The following is a 16872-nucleotide window of genomic DNA, read 5'->3' as shown; positions in this document are numbered from 1 at the left end:
ACAGCATTCGACTGAACGCTTTTTTATCATACGGAATTCATTCAAACGACGTGACACTATTAAGGTCAAAATTGCATTAATGTTTATTTGTTTATATCCAGAACATTTTAATCCAATTATGTTTTTAGGATACCAGGATTCGATTCGATAAAGTCACAATGATTTAAGTAACTTTAATATGCCTTCAAGTGTTCAATACAGATTGCACTGCCAATGGTTCACTGGATGTGGACGTGTGGATTACGGAGTTGACGGATAGATTATATTTAAACATTTAATCTACGATTTAACGAGCTTATCTTCGACTGCCATGTACTGCAAATTGCACATTGCGTTCCATTCCTTCAAACAATGCTAATTCCTTCCAAAAAACCAGCAGGCCATTCACAGTGTATCGCTCGGAGGGCTCTTATCATCGTTTTTCGCTATTCCCCTCGATTGCTGGGGCGCTGATTGCTGAATGAAGCCTGAAATCAGTCGGAGTAGCTCGTCAAGAGTCATCCGGCAAAACAATGATGGCTGGCTGAGTGATGAGTATGAGTTGGTCGGTAACCTAATCAAGCCAAACACATCCATCGACATCGGGCTGCCTCTTGAAATTAAACACCTAAATATGGCAAGTCTGCTTCGTTATTTTCACCATTAAACGAAATGGGGCTGCCTCTCGCGGGCTGCCATCTCACACATTCATTGGGAACGGGTTGGCTCATCAGTACCCGATCAGGTGCCGGTCGGCTAGGAATATCGCGATACCCAAATTGCATTTCTAAGCAGCAGCCAGCAACAGCATTTGACGTTGGCGGTTTGGTGTCTGAACCGTTACATCGTTACATGTTCTGTACTAAAGGGTGTAGCGTTAAAAAGTTCGATCCAAAGCGCGTGGACGAAGAACACGAAGAAGTAGATTATAAATTATTCACTGTGCCTGGTTAAGTGAGAGCCCGAAAAGGTGCGCCTTAGGTCGATCGTCATCGTCAAGTGGCGCAAGAGAAAGAGACCAATAAGCAAAACGAGAGAAAAGTGGAGAAAGAAGTCTGACTGGATTTGCCGCATTGGTATGGTCCGGATCTACCATAACAACAACTTCTCCGGGCGCGAACGAAGGTATGCTCTGCTGAAGCTGCTTTGATGAGATTAATCTTGCAGAACTGTGCATAGGAAAGGGGGGCCAGTAGCAATCGAGTGGTCTGGGCGGTCTCTGGACGACGACAGGCCAAGATTTACCTCGGTCGGTCCCAGCGTAAATTTCTCTCGGTCTGGGTCTGCCTTTGACTCTGTCAACGGGCAAGTGCGCTTTTTTCTGGAACACGCTACTTAGTACCGATTTTTACCTTGCCCAGTGTAGAAGAGGAAGTTGTAAATTGGTGTCGTGATCCCGCGTGAAATTCGTTTTGGAAAGTGCTCTCGAATATCTAACTGTGTTATTTTTTTTCGCACGGAGAGAGTCCTGCTACGGGCCAGGCAAATAGGTTTTGGTTCAAGTGCAATCGCGTGATATCGCATGGTTTCAAGTGGTTTGTCATTGCTAGCAACGAGTCCATGTGAGGCGGGACATGTGAGTTCAATATCGATCCACTTTAAAGCAAAAATAAGGTGCATACAAATATTCCAACGGTACTACTGATAGCAGAAGAAAGAAGCCATGGTGTACTCGAGTCGTGAAAATTTTACTGCTACGATGCTCCATAGCAATGAGTTCGATTCCGGAATGACGTCACGCACTTTGACGATGGTAGACGAAACGGTGGTCAATGATTGGCAGATTGGTCAGAACCATTTCAGCGATTCCTCGCCGGTACCTCCGCCACCGGTTTGGGGTGCCGCTGGAGCAGGCGGAGGCAGCAGCAAAAAATCCAATGTGTCACCGAATGCCGATGAACTAACAGAAGAACAGGTACATTTTGTTTAGTTCTTATTTAACCTTCGTTATCAATCTGGAGGCAACGAACACGTAAACTGCAAAACATAGAAGTCTTATAAAGTAATTATTGTCATTGTCATTTCCGAAATTGAAACTTCGCTTCGGCGATTGTCGACGTTCAAAAATTGAGCGATTTTGTGGTATCTTTCTTAATTACCCAATACTAAAATCAGATAGCATCACTCTCGTTCCTGGAAGCTGGTATTTTTTCTCTTGCTTCGTACGATTTTCGTAGTTGCTGTTGTTGTTGTTGTTGTTGTTGTTGTTGTTGTTGTTACTTTTTTGTTTTTGTTTTTACCTTCAAACCTACATCCACTTGCTATGTGATACTTATAATCGTACCTTGCCGCTCTTAGCTTGAAACTTTTCACATTCCTACAGTCGGAACACGGCACACCACTGAGCAGGCCGGTATGCACAAAACCGAAATCATCGTACTTATCTTGTGTTTAAATATTTTTCATCGATACGTACCCAAAACGTATGGCTCCTTATAAGCAGTTATAAGTTATGTATTGCAATCAATATCTCCAGCAGAGAGGTAATTGTTACAGTAGATCAATTGCAGATGCCCTCAATTCAGCAAAATAAGGGAAACCAAGCGAACATTGGGAACACAATTATTTTCTGTAACAGGGTCTGATTCTCTTACGCGTGACAACAATGTTTCGTAAACGCCAATCATTTCTGCTGGTGCTGGAAATTCCTAATTTACATTTTCTTTAGATATGAGTGTATGGGATAGGGTTGTTTACCGTTGTTTATTTATTTATCAATTTATTTCGTCAAACAACGTAGACTACATATACATTAGACCTGTTCATTTTAGCAACAAAAAATCCGAATCCCACCGGTCAACCAAAATTATTGTTCCTCATGTTAATTTAAGCTACTGGTCAGATTTTCATCAAAATCCGTTATGCTGTAGAGGTGCTTCAAGTAAATTTTGTGATTTTCAGGTAATTACAGTCTTATTATGTTTGTATCTGGAGACTGAAGGCATGAACACTGCGAATTGTTTTCTATTGTTGAGTCTGTCGGATTAAATATAAACGTACAGTGATGGTTGGAAATTTCTAATTATAAATGTGCTAGTTAGTTGGCCATTTTCAACCTGCCCGATAATTTCCGGCAAGCGCTCCCAATAAATTGATATTACGTACACTCAAAATTCAGCATATTTGTAGTTCTGTGTCAAATTTTTTTTGATGAGCTGAATTGATCATAAGAAAACATACTTTTTTTTTTTCTTGATTTGTTTTCCGTCGATCTTGTTTTCCGCACCAATGCTACCGACGCCAGGGAGGCAGCTCCCACACCTGGACCCTACCACCTATCGACCCATCAACTCATGAACCGGGAACCAACGGCTTTACTTCTTTTCCGAAGGAAGGCGTGATCAGAGATGTTATGCCTCAGAACATCCCGACGGCGCCGACTGGGATTGAACCCAGGCCTGCTGGGGTGAGAGGTAATCACGCTTACCACTACACCACCGGCGCCGCTATAAGAAAACATAGTTGCAACATGTCAAAGTTTGATAGTTTGTATGAAAATCGGCCTTTTGTGCTAATTTAAAGGCCATCACTGTAGATAAATGAAAACCATGCCATTTGCTACCAGGAACTGCAATATGTAGTATAGTAATCACAAAGCATCAAACCGATTGGAACAACCATTTTCGAGTAAAAGTTTTCCATAGCTAAGCGTAATGTTTTCTATATGCCCTTTTCAAAAATAAGGCTTGTTTCAAAATTGTGATATGAATATGGAAAAAGGCATTTTTTGGCAAAAGGAATGTTTCTGCAAATTTTCATCCAAATAAAACAAATACAAGAATAAATAGATTAGCGAATTGGTATGGAACCGCTCCTCTTGTATTTACCGGAAATGTATATTTCGGCGACGTGAAGCTGCCCAACAACAAGCAAATGGCCATGAAGAGATTGCTGTGTCTGGAGAAGAAGCTGTTAAAGGAACCTGATCTAGCGGAGGCGTTCACCTAGAAGTTTCGTGAGTACGAACAAATGGACGAGATCAATGTCAGCAACCCTCGGTCGTGGTCCCTTCCAATATTTCCTAATAATAACCCGAATAAACCTGATAAACTACGCATAGTGTGGGATGCAGCCGATACAGTCAACGGTATTTCGCTGAACTCCGTGCTGCTGAAGGGTTCATGATTGGTTGGCATCTATCGTGACAGTCCTTAACAAGTTCAGAGAATTTAGGATTGCTGTTGCTGGTGATATCGTCGAGATGTTCCATCAAGTGCGGATGAATGCGATTGATCAACAGTGCTTGAAGTTCTTCTGGAGAAGCTGCGATCAGAGCCGAGATCCGGACGTCTACGTCATGGTAGTTATGACATTCAGAGCGACCTGCTCACCGAGTTGCGCTCAATTTATCAACACATCAACGCGCAACGCTTCGAAGACCAGTTTCCAAGAGCGTTAGAAGCGGTAGTTTACGAGCATTACGTGGATGATATGCTCACCAGCGTAGAGACAGAAGCTGAAGCAGAAAACTTGGCGAAGGAAGTGGAGTATATCAACGGTTAAGCAGGATTCCAGATGCAGAATTGGTTATCCAAGAGTGTGCCACGGCCCTGGGTGTTGAAGATGGGAAAGAGAAAAGCCTGAACACCACAGCTGAGCATGCAGCCGACAAGGTGCTAAGAATGTGGTGGTATACTTCAACGGACAAGTTGACGTTCAAAGTTCCTCCCCGACATTACTCCGAACTTCTATCAGGCCGAGTTATCCCGACGAAGAGGCAAGTTCTGAGCACATTAATGACGATCTACGATCCGCTGGAGCTTATCGCTAATTTCCTTATGTTTCTGAAGATCCTACTTCAAGAAATCTGGCGTTCTGGAGTAGCGTGGGATGAGCCAATAGCGACCAAGGAATGACATAAATGGCAGCTATAGTTGAAAGTCCTTCCCAGAATCGAATCTCTCCGGATCCCTAGATGCTACCGGAATAATAGCACAGCAACAGATTTGAACAACATCCAACTACACGTTTTCGCCGATGCGTCCAAAAATCAATGAGCTGGATTACCGAGGTGAAGCAATCACTCACACAACCACTGTACGATACACGCAAGTACACGCAAGTAGTGACGTCACTATTTGCGTTTACGGTGATTTTTTGGTTTACTAATACAACCCTATTTCACGATCTGCGCCACCTCTCTCTGTACCTCATTGTCCAAAAATGGCTACGTGGCTTACCTGCGCGTCGAGGAAAGAGAGACCATTCATTGCGGTTCGTCTCAATTCCCTCATCTCAAACTACAGGCTGCAGTGATAGGAGTGCGCCTTGAGTGTAGTATAGCAGATTCACATTTTCACATTAGCTGAAGCCGTCGCAGAGATTATTTTGGTTTGATTCGCGGGACGTAATCTGCTGGATGAACTCGGACCACCGCAGACATAGTCAATTCGTCGGATTAAGAATCGGGGAGATAATGGAGCTTACTGAAACTTCAGAATGGTACTAGATATCAACGAAAACCAATGTTTCCGATGATGCTACCAAATGGCAGAGACTGCCGAATCTGTCGTCAAACGGTCGCTGGTTTCAAACGGTCCTCAATTTCTCTGGGAACCGAAAGATAGATGGCCTGTAAACAAGCCTGATCCCGGTTCTACTGCTTTGCGAGCTCTTGCGCTGCACCACATGTGTTTGGAGCCTTCATCGATATAGTCAAATTTTCATGATGGAAACGTTTTGTGCGACATGCAGCTTTCGTCAGGCGGTTTCCGATGAACATCCGTAGGAAGCTTTATAAGGAGACGCTCGTCACTGGCCCACTCACATAGAAAGAACTAGTAGGAGCTGAGAACTACGTTTACCAGAGCGTTCAAGCAGAAGTTTTTTCGGAAGAAATCCAGATACTCCAGGAAGTAGATCGGGAGCCATGGATGAGCAAGCGAAACCTGTCAAAGCACAGTGCTCTCTACAACCTCAGTCCGAAATTCGACAGCGACGGTGTACTACGCATGCACGGCCCCATGTCTATCTACAGTACTGCCACCTCAATCACCAAACAGGTTTGAACGAGGTATGGCAGAAGTATTATGTGAAGAAGTATGGCGCCTCCGCTCCATCTACCGTCTCGTTCGCAGTCGCTGCCAACTATGCAAGATCAAGGAGATTTGCCAGCGATGCATTTGAAAGCCTTCACCAGACCATTTTCATGTGTAGAGATCGACTATTTCGGGTCTATGCAGGTCATAGTCGGCCAGAGGGTGGAGAAACGCTGGGGTGTACTGATAACGTGTATGTCCGTCAAAGCAGTACACATCGAGATTGTCCACTCATTATCGGCAGCCTCCTGCATCATTGCCATTCGAAATTTCATTGCACGACGAGGAATGCCGCTGATGATAATTAGCGACCGCGGAACTAACTTGAATGATGCCCTGCAGGAGATGGACCAACACAAGATGATCAAAAGCTTCGTAAGTGCCCAAACCAAGTGTTCTTACAATCAGCCCGCTTCGTCACATTTCAGAGGATGCTGGGAACGACTTATCCAGTCGATCAAGAAGACTCTGATCCAAATCAAGTCCAACCGAACTCCCACCGACGAATTGCTTCGAAACATGCTCGTTGTAGTCGAATCCATTATCAACGCTAGACCGCTGACCGAAATACCGCTCGAGCATGAAGAAGCCTCTCCGCTAACCCTGAACCACATACATATTGTATCCTCGAACGGTTCAAAGTCCCCGATCGCGTTTAACGATAGTGCTGCCGTAGTGACACGTTCCAGGAATATGTGGTGTATGCAAATGAGTTCTGACGACGATGAGTCTCCGAGTACCTTCCATCGCTGACCAAAAGGACGAAGTGGTTTCAAGCTGTCAAACCCTTGGCACAACGAGATCTCCTAGTCGTGGTTGACCATAATCAACCCAATAACTCGAGGCCGAAGGGACGAGTCGTCGAAGTTGTCAAATCTAATGACGGCCAGGACCGACGGGCGTCGATGCGTACAGGTGGTGGTATTCTCGAGAGACCAGAAGTTAAGCTGGCAGTCCTAGATGTCGGTTCGACCTTAAGTAAGTCGGATCAATGTCGAGTAGTTTTGCGACCGCAGCCGCAACGAATCACCATCGGGAAAGTTTTAGTGTTGTAAGCTTTGCCGCACCCCTTAAATAGCAACAGGCCTTGCACTACAACTAACACTACTAAACTAATAAAAGTTATTGATGGCAATCGAATGTACAGGAAGGCAACTTCCACACCTGCGTATGATGTCGCACCCATTCAATCAAACATGCATGGGCTGGGACCAACGGCTTTACTTCCCTTCCGAAGGAAGGCGGCGTGACCAGAGATTTTTATGCCTCAGAAAATCCCACCGACCTCGGCTGGGATTGAACCAGACCCATTGGGGTGAGAAAGCAGTAACGCTTACCACTTCACCACCGGTGCTGGCAATAAAAACATGATTTCTAAAACCAAATTTTTTAATGTTTGGTCAGAAAAACATGGAATTTTAAACAGAATTCCAATCCCAGTCGAAATGTCATCTGAGATAAATTTGTAGTAAACAATAATTCCTTCAGAAAAAAAAATTAACACGCTGAAAATATCTAGTTGTTTGTTAAAGTTGAATAACATTTTATTACTAATATTTTTATTAAAAAAACTCATGTAAAATGTTAACTTCTGTGAAACTTTCAAGTTTTTTTTTTAATTTTGAAAATTTTGAAAATTTTGTTTTATACAAGTTTTTGTAAGAGTAGTATGAGCAACAATTGTGGATGAGATAATCTACAACTGTTTAAAATTTAAAGTTAAATATTCATCCTTTGGTGCATACCGCCCTGTAAATTAGCTAAACTGCATTCCCCTAAACTGGCATATTAGAGCTCCGGATGGTGCGGGCCGACCGCGCTCGGTGGCCTCTTCATGCGCTCATGAATCCGGCTGAGTTGCTTCCCCCTTTTCGTGCTTTTCAGCGTTTGTTCCCCCCAGAGTAGTGTGTGAAGTGCCCGGAGGCTGTTTCTCCTATATACAGTTATTATTTCCCCACGTTCCATCATCACAACTCGGTACAAAGTCAAGTCTTGTTGCCGCTGACTGGCTGCTTGAAATAAGCGAAACAGCCTCTCTTCCATTTTAGCTTGTGTTCGATGATTTTTTCCATTCAGACTCAGGCCAAAACAATCATATCAACCGAAATATTGCATCCGAAGCGATCATTGTTGGACAGGTTTTGTTCGATTTGGCCGCCAATCCTGTCCTAATCTGCGCAAATGTACCAATGCTGGCCGCGTTGTATCCCCTCTCTTTAGTGGCATACTTATCAATGACGGCGATGATGATGATGCTTACAGAAACCGGATGTTTCAGTTCCATCCAGGCCGGTTAGTACCGGTAGCACCGGTCGGTGATGGTAGGTACTTACTCTCTTTTTTCACTCCGTTGAGATTTTGTCCCCATTCATTCATCTTTCGTGACAGTTTTCCCTGCATTGTGGTGGTGATCCGAAAGCTAGATAACGTGTGTATGGACTTGCGTGGGATTAGGGCGGTTCTTTTGGTGGAAGTAGATAGTAGGTACTTCCTAAAAGTGAAGAACCACTCTGTTGGATGATGAGGCAGCAGCGAACACAAACGGTGACCATGATCAAAAGAAAAACAGTAGCGAAGCGTGTACGATGGACTTAGTTTAATTTGGAAACTATGAGTGAGACCGACCGACCGGCACAAAGCTGGCAGAGGTTGTAACAAAATTTAAGTTTCTGTTGGGTTGTGATGCTGGGAAATGTAGATGCACACTGGTGTGCACAATTTCAAATACCGTTGACAAGTTTGAGTTGCTCTAGTAGATCATCGCATTTTTTATTCTAGCATGTTATATAGTCATTGTTGTTAGATATAGAAATTATACGATATTAAATAGATGATAAAGGAAGATAGACATCATAACAATTTTTCGCGTCCAATGTATGGCTGCTATGGAAAGTGGATCATACCACACAAATAAAGCAATTCTCAGTCTACTACACACAATAAGGCGTCCCAAACTGTGGGAAATTTGACTTATTTTTTGCGTCTCGATTTGATGAAGGTTTCCTTTACTTACGTTTTTTCACACTTGGCTAGCTGGTCGAATTTCAAATCCAAAGGTGTGGGAATTGGGGAGGTTAAAAACCGGAAGGTTGTGTTGACCTACGGAGCCCCAGGAGTTGAAAGTTTCTTGATAGTGTCACTCTTCATTAAATACGACGTCGTCGTTGGTGGTGTGAGGATGAAAAGGGGTTATTGGCGTTTCGGGGCTATGTTTGTGATGATGTGAGTCAAATCAGTTTCGGATGACTCCGAGGGAATCCCGTTTTCGGATGATAAAGGACGTTAATTTTCTTTAATTATTTATCATATCCAGGGGCGCTACCCGTGTGGATTAAATTTATTACAATAGATCCTGTAGGAAATTAGTTGTTTATCAAAGCAGACATTGTAAGTATGCGAAGCTTTCTGTCTGTGTTAATTTTAATTCAGAATTCCCCGGCGTATGATGTCATTGCAGCGATAAGATTTTATCAGTTTTACCTGCAGTGTGCGTTTTACTTTGCGTTATCAAATGACCGTAGACCACATCTGCGACAACGACAGCGGTTGCTGTTAGTAGCCACCACCCGAGGGCCATCTTTGTTCAATTCCACTAGATTTTGAGTCTTGTGAAAAGTTTTCCAGTATTGTCATTTCCGTGACTTTTGATAGTAATCAGCAATGATGAATCTAGTTCATATCTTGACGAACGCAAATGTAGATGAACAAATATTTGCGCAAACCAAAAGCGTACAGTGGCACAAATCTGAACATAGACGGTCAAAAACATTTTCTACCATTTTTGACGTTTTACAGACTAGGTGTTTTCGGAAAAGTTGCTCAAAATATTTTTTTCCTTGATTTGTTTTCCGTCGATCTTGTTTTCCGTACTAAGCACCTTTGCTACCGACGCCAGGAAGGCAGCTCCCACACCTGGACCCTACCTATCGACCCATCAGCTCATGTACCGGGGACCAACGGCTTTTAGAGATCAGTGAGATGTTATACCTCAGAACATCCCGGCGGCGCCGACTGGGATTGAACCCAGGCCTGCTGGGGTAAGATGTAATCACGCCTTCCACACACCACCGGTGCTGCTGCTCAAAATTATATCCCGCATCTTTTGAAATACACACCTGAATAATCATTTAGCGTATTACACATCCAAATTCTAACGTTTTGCAGTGACAAGATAACGGGTTTATGGCTTCGTTAAAGTTGCAGAGCAGTTGATTTTATGAAAATTTGATGAAGACATAACGTTTCTACATCTCAATTATGAAGAGATATAATGTATTTTCTTTCAGGATTACCTTAATATTCGTTTTTGAGTTAATTAGCGCTTTTTCAAATTTGATCATTCCATCATGATCTAAGAATGCTTTTTATTGACATCAATACAGCCCATCAAGCGTTTTTTGTGACGTCATATTCAACGACCTGAAAAGAGGGGAGGGTGGCTGGTTTTAAAATCGATTGTGATTCAAAGATTACTTTATAAAATAGTACTCATGAAGGTGGTCAGAATCAGTAGCAAGGATGCGGAGGGTCCGCCTAGGAAAATATCGATACGTTGCTCAGGGTAGTTTTGATCAGTGGTCCGGCTCTGGGTGGGAACGAATTAGGTAGTATTTTTAAGTAACTATTTAGTTTTTGGCATAACTTCCCTTATACAAAAAATACCATTAACAAACGATTTCCCAAATCAAAGAAGGATTCCACAAATGGTTTGGATGATACCCCGAACACCTCGTTAAGAAAAATAACCATAACATTTAAATTGTGGGGGTTAGAAGGAAAGGGGTGTAACCGACTTTAATCGATTCTCTTCATCGACTCTTTCGTTAATAATGCTAGATGAGAACCTCCTTTATCAAACTATGTGGCAGAAATAGCACAACATCTGTTATCTGGCTATCAAAAAAGAAAGTCGATGAAGAGAATCGATCAAAGTCACTTACATCCCTTTCCCTCTAACCCCCTCAATTAGGGTTTGCTTCTACGAATTCTCAAAAGACATTGAATTGGAGATGGATTCTGGTTCGGAATTACAGACTGCTATTTTCAGCAGCTTGTCACAAAGTTACAAATTATATTTTGATATTAGTCAACAAATATTGATAGCAAGTTAGACATGTTATGGTATGAACTTTTACTACTTTTTTTAAGTTAATTATTCATGAACGTAATTAAACATAGGAGCATGAGCATGAGCATGATTAATAGCCCACGGTTGCTACTCTGTTATTGCCAGACCAGCTATAATTACACAGAGAACCAATAGACGATGCTTGAGACTAGCAATAATCCTCGGTGATCTCAAACTAGGCAATACCAGCGCCGGCCGCGCCCGAACACAGGTCAAGAAAGGAATGTGTTGACGTGCCACTCGCTTTGATGGAAGCCGAGAACACCTCTGCACTTCCACGAGGAATCACTGGGATATTGGGTAAGAGGGTTGGATTTGCAGCAGGGTTCGTTTTGGTAAACGATAAGCTAAATTGATGTCCTAACGATCATATAACGCGAAGGAGCTTGGGATTGAACGCACGGTCTTCTGCTCAGTAAGCAAATACGTTTGCCACGAGTCTGTTGATATTTGATAATAACATCGCCCGCACCATGTTTAGCTATTTGAGCACCACTTATTGAATATCAAATCGAAAATTGTTGAGTGCTTGAAAATGGTTCCAAATAGACCGAAACGTCGGACAAATTTCAAATAAAATGTTTTGGATTCAACCCAAGACCGAAGAGTACATCTAACCTCAATTCAATCACAGTTGATAAAACATCAAGAAGTACCGTAAAACGTACCGTAATTAGAGTTGTTATTATTCCCGGAGTTTCATGATTTTTTGTTTTAAATACGAAGAGTTGCAGGACTTCCGCGTGTTTCAGCAGTTCCGAAAATTATCGCTATTGATTCACAGTTCTGGAAGCACTTTGGAGTTTTAGAGCTATGAATGATTTTAGGACTCTTGACGAGAATATCAAGAATGCTGAACACTTTTAGAACACTACCGACTTCAGAATGTGTAGTCCACTAACTGCCGGGGCTGCGAGAACTCAACTTCCGCAACTTAGGATATCGATATTTTTCGTATATTTGCTAGCGTTAAATTTTTCGAGCATCTAAAGCACGGTCCAGTTAAAATTTGGACGCACTAAATCAACTCTGCATCAGGGTTGATTTGACGTAATAAAAATGTTAAGTAGCTTATTTAATGCACTTTAATAAACAAATATCTTTAAATTATACTAATGTATTTTTGAAAAAAATCACGACCTTCCCTTGAAAATCCAATTATTATTATTTTCACCCTCTGGTAGTCAATCCCAGCATACCTCAGCGGCCAGTTTATACCAAAATCTGACTAATTCTGCATAATTCAACTTCCGTTTAAATCTTTCGATCAGGCGATTGGGTGGACTATTGCCCTTTTCGATCAAATACACTCCATAGTCACGGTACCACTGAAATATGGGGTTTTCCAGATCCAATGACAGGTTATCAAGTTCCGGGAGAATTTGTAGGAGAAAATTAACCTAATCTCGTCGAGGACATCTCCTCTTGCCATGACTGCCAATTTAATTGCTTTCTGCGATATTTGGAGCTGGAGCTAACGTCGGATTTAGGATCAATTTTTGCAATATAAATTTTCTTTTCTCTCTGGCATACTTATTTAACTTGGCACAAATCGCGATGAAACTTTCAGCACTCCAAAAGGGGCACTTTCAAAACAAACTGCTGTCAAAACATTCCAGAACCGATCACGAGGGGTGCTGCTATATAATAAATTCTGTGTTCAGATTCTAACTGGAGCAATATTTAAGATCGAGATTTAAATGTGTCTGTGACGCTTCCTCGTCTGAGAATTTTCACCGGAATTTCCTTCCAACTTTTCTCAGAAATATCTTTTGACTTCTCTTTGAAGATTCTTCCAGGGTCCTCCAGAAGTTATGGTGGATTTCACCTGAAATGTCTAATGACTTTACGGAAGTTTTGTCAATCTCCTCTTGAAAGTTTCTTCCGAATGTCTCAAGAAGTGTCATCCAACTTTCTCGGATGTTTCTTTCGACTTCGCTGAAATTTTCTTCCAACTTTCCCCAAATGCATCTTTCAGGGCTGGTAGCGAGTCACTTTTTTCAAGCAAGTCACTAAAAAGTCTCCTTTTTTAAGGCCAAGTCACTATAATCACTTTTTCTTGTAATCAGTCAATATTTTAAACTTTTTTTCTTAACATGAATTTATGTCAAGATTGCTCATTCTTCTTGCAGTGTGTAGGATAGGCCTACATTTTGTTCTAAATTTTGAGTTGACGACCTTGTAAAGAGTTTTTTTTTTTACGTTTAATCGTCTTTCTCTATCTACAGGGTGTCCACGCATTTGGCTTAATAAAGTTCCCTGAGTTTTCCAGGTTTTTCCATAACTTTGGTTGATAATTTTCAGGTTTATAATAAGAAAGCTATTTATGAAATGCGTTAAAAATATGACATTGTTTGTAAAACAACAACAACAACAACAACAACAACAACAATTAACGCAAATGTTTTTAAGACATGACAATTAGTTTTAAAGAAACAGCTTTACTTCATTTTAGTAAGTCTAAGATCACAACATTTTAATGTCTTAAAGTTTCGTACTAGCAAAATAGTGGAAACTTTTAAGAAGTTCTATTTATCTCAAAAAAAAAACTAGATCTAGAGATCATTAGGAATTTCAGAGATCTTAAGCGGAAGACCCCGAAATTTGAGCCCAGACTATTGGATTGGTTTAATAATCTATCATCATCATCTATCAGGATTTTTCCGAGAATTCTATGATTGATCTGAAAACTTGAGAAGTTTCAGGGAATTTTAAATATATATCAGAAAATATGTCGGAACATTTGTTAATTTTAGAGAAAGCAAGGTAAGCATAGAAAACTTCAGAGCTGAACTTTCCAGGAAAAATTAAGACAAAGTTCCGTAAGCGTTTATAAACTACTTTATAAAAATTAAGGAAAAATGTAAAACTTAAAGGCAATTCAATCGATTCCAGTAAAACTGTGGGTTCTTTAAAAAAAAAATCCTTAGATATTCAGGCAGTCTAGAGAATTTCAAGGAAATTGAGAAATATTTTTGGCGGTTTTAAAAACATCAGGAAACTCTAGACTATTGAAGAAGCTATGAATTAGTTTCGAAAATCGACAAATCTTGAGAACTTCAGTGAAAATCTATACTGTATTAATTATTTTGTTGCGGGAGCTTAAAGAACTTCCTGAAATTTCAGAATAACTTCGAAATCTTCAAAGAAGTATAGGGATCTTCAGAAACATTTCGAGAACTGCATAAAAGTCTGTGGAACTTAAGGGAAAATCCGAAACCTTCAGCAACTTATATGGACATATCGAGAGCATTTCAAATAAGTCTAGTAAAGCTCCAAAAACAAGGGGAGTTTCAGAAAAGTTCAGTTCCATTAGTTTCACTAAATTAGCGGAAAGTTTCAAGAAGTTCCTCAAATTTTAAGAGAACTTTATAGATGTTGAGAAAATTATTGAGGTTTTAACATATGTCAAGAAGTTCACGAGAGCTTAAACATTTTTAGAACAGTTCAATTAAATTCAGGGTAGTACAACAAGCTTCATGAGAACTGCAAACACTTTAGAGAAGTTTCGAGAACTTCAAGAAAGATATTGATCTCGATAAAAAGCTAACAAAAAAACTTCAAGAAAGAACAGGTATCCTCAGAGCAGCGAAATGACATAAAATTTAAAGAAGTTTAAAGAAATTCAGTGCATTGTTAAAACTTTAGAGAACATTCATGATCGTTAGGAAAATTGTGGAAACCTTAGACAGTCCGAAAAGTTTAGAGAAGTTAACAACAATTATGAGAAGTATTGTGAGCATCAGGCTAGTTTCTCAAACTACACAAGAACTTCAAGGCAGTTTCATTAACTTCAGGAATATTTTGAGAACCTTCATGACCTCAGAATAGTTCGTTACATATTCAACGGAGATTTCTCATGAAAATTCGCTTGTTGTTCTCCTCATCATTCGCTCGTATTCTCCCGAAAGTCTTATGAAATTAATTCAGAAATTCACTTGGAACGCTAATCTGAATTCTCTAAAAAATATCATAAGAATATAGTTAGAATACTTTTTTTTTTGGGCTACAAAATGGTGAGTTGACAACCTGGAAGGAGCGGAATACCTAGCCCTGGTCCTCACAAGTTCCTACTTCACGCCTCCTCGAGTCATATGATAACAAAAGACTACCAGCTGAAACATGGACACAGCTGGTTGGCGTAGCCTGGGCAATGTTGCCAGTCCGGCAATAGCAAAGTGAAGAGGTGCGACGCGAACACTGGCGCGGTAACCATAGTACGGTGATAGAGGAAATGCTTCACCAAACCTGAGCGTCTGCTCACCATGGAGGTGCGGCTCAAAACGGCGTCTGTTGGCTGATCACCGTCCTAGTGCCAGCGTGGGACTCTAAACAGAGCTGTGCACGATGGTCCCCCGGCGAGACAGGGGGTTGGGGCAGGCCCAACAAGCCGCCCTGGAAAAAAACAAAGTTGCAAATACCGAAGAAAGAAATACGGATCGGAACAATCGGCACAGACCTACGCGACGAAATAAGGACTACGATTGGAAACTCGGAACATGGAACTGCAAATCGCTCGGCTTCCCGGGTTGCGATAGGTTAATCTATGACGAACTTCAACCACGCAACTTCGAAGTCGTAGCACTGCAGGAACTTTGCTGGACGGGACAAAAGGTATGGAAAAGCGGGCATCGAGCGGCTACTTTCTACCAGAGCTGTGGCACCACCAACGAGCTGGGAACCGGCTTTGTAGTGCTGGGTAAGATGCGCCAACGCGTGATTGGTTGGCAGCCGATCAACGCGAGGATGTGCAAGTTGAGGATTAAGGGCCGTTTCTTCAACTACAGCATCATCAACGTGCACTGCCCACACGAAGGGAGACCTGACGACGAGAAAGAAGCGTTCTATGCGCAGCTGGAGCAGGTGTACGACGGCTGTTCGCAACGGGACGTCAAAATCGTCATCGGCGACATGAACGCTCAGGTAGGACGGGAGGCAATGTATAGACCGGCAATCGGGCCAAACAGCCTGCATGCCGTATCGAACGACAACGGCCAACGATGCGTGAACTTTGCAGCCTCCCGGGGTATGGTAGTTCGAAGTACCTTTTTCCCCCGCAAGGATATCCACAAAGCCACCTGGAGATCACCTGACCAACACACAGAAAACCAAATCGATCACGTTCTAATCGACGGGAAATTCTTCTCCGACATTATCAACGTCCGCACGTACCGCAGTGCGAACATAGATTCGGACCACTACCTAGTTGCAGTATGCATGCGCTCAAAACTCTCGACGGTGCATAACACACGTCGAAGTCGAACGCCACGACCCAACATTGAGCAACTACGGGACACCGGAGTTGCCCAGGACTACGCGCAGCAGCAAGAAGTTGCACTACCCACGGAAGAGCAGCTTGGCGCAGCTTCTCTTGAAGACGGCTGGAGGGACATCCGTTCAGCCATAGGTAGTACTGCTGTAGCGGCACTAGGTACTGCAATCCCGGACCGAAGAAATGACTGGTTTGACGGCGAATGCAAACTGTTAGTAGAGGAGAAGAATGCAGCACGGGCGAGAATGCTGCAACACCGCACGAGATTGAATGTGGAGCGATACAGACAAACGCGGAACAGACAAAACTCGGTTTTCCGAAGGAAGAAGCGTCAGCAGGAAGATCGAGATCGCGAGGCGATGGAAAATCTGTACCGCGTAAACGACACACGGAAGTTCTACGAGAAGCTAAATAGTTCGCGCAAAGGCTACGTGCCGCAAGCCGATATGTGCAAG

General features: G+C 42.1%; 1 protein-coding gene across 2 annotated transcripts in view; it reads left to right on the top strand.

The window, feature by feature from the left end:
- GckIII (Germinal centre kinase III) overlaps positions 1 to 16872 on the top strand; it is a 222135-nt gene that overhangs the window by 26488 nt on the left and 178775 nt on the right. Inside the window, exon 1 of one of the 2 annotated variants that reach the window (XM_065228182.1) lies at positions 731 to 1894. The exons of the other annotated variant lie outside the window; for it this stretch is intronic. Within the exon in view, the coding sequence (XP_065084254.1) occupies positions 1643 to 1894 (252 nt within the window). The 5' untranslated portion in view covers positions 731 to 1642. Of the gene's footprint in view, positions 1 to 730; positions 1895 to 16872 lie in introns of those variants that run through there. 2 annotated transcript variants of the gene reach the window in all.

The sequence above is a fragment of the Ochlerotatus camptorhynchus genome, unplaced genomic scaffold (assembly GCF_037179485.1).
Source record: "Ochlerotatus camptorhynchus isolate MF236.1 unplaced genomic scaffold, CSIRO-AGI_Acam_v1.1 ptg000284l, whole genome shotgun sequence".
Classification (NCBI taxonomy): domain Eukaryota; kingdom Metazoa; phylum Arthropoda; class Insecta; order Diptera; family Culicidae; genus Ochlerotatus; species Ochlerotatus camptorhynchus.
The sequence above is the reverse complement of the archived record's forward strand: the minus strand, read 5'-3'. Positions and strand labels throughout refer to the sequence as shown.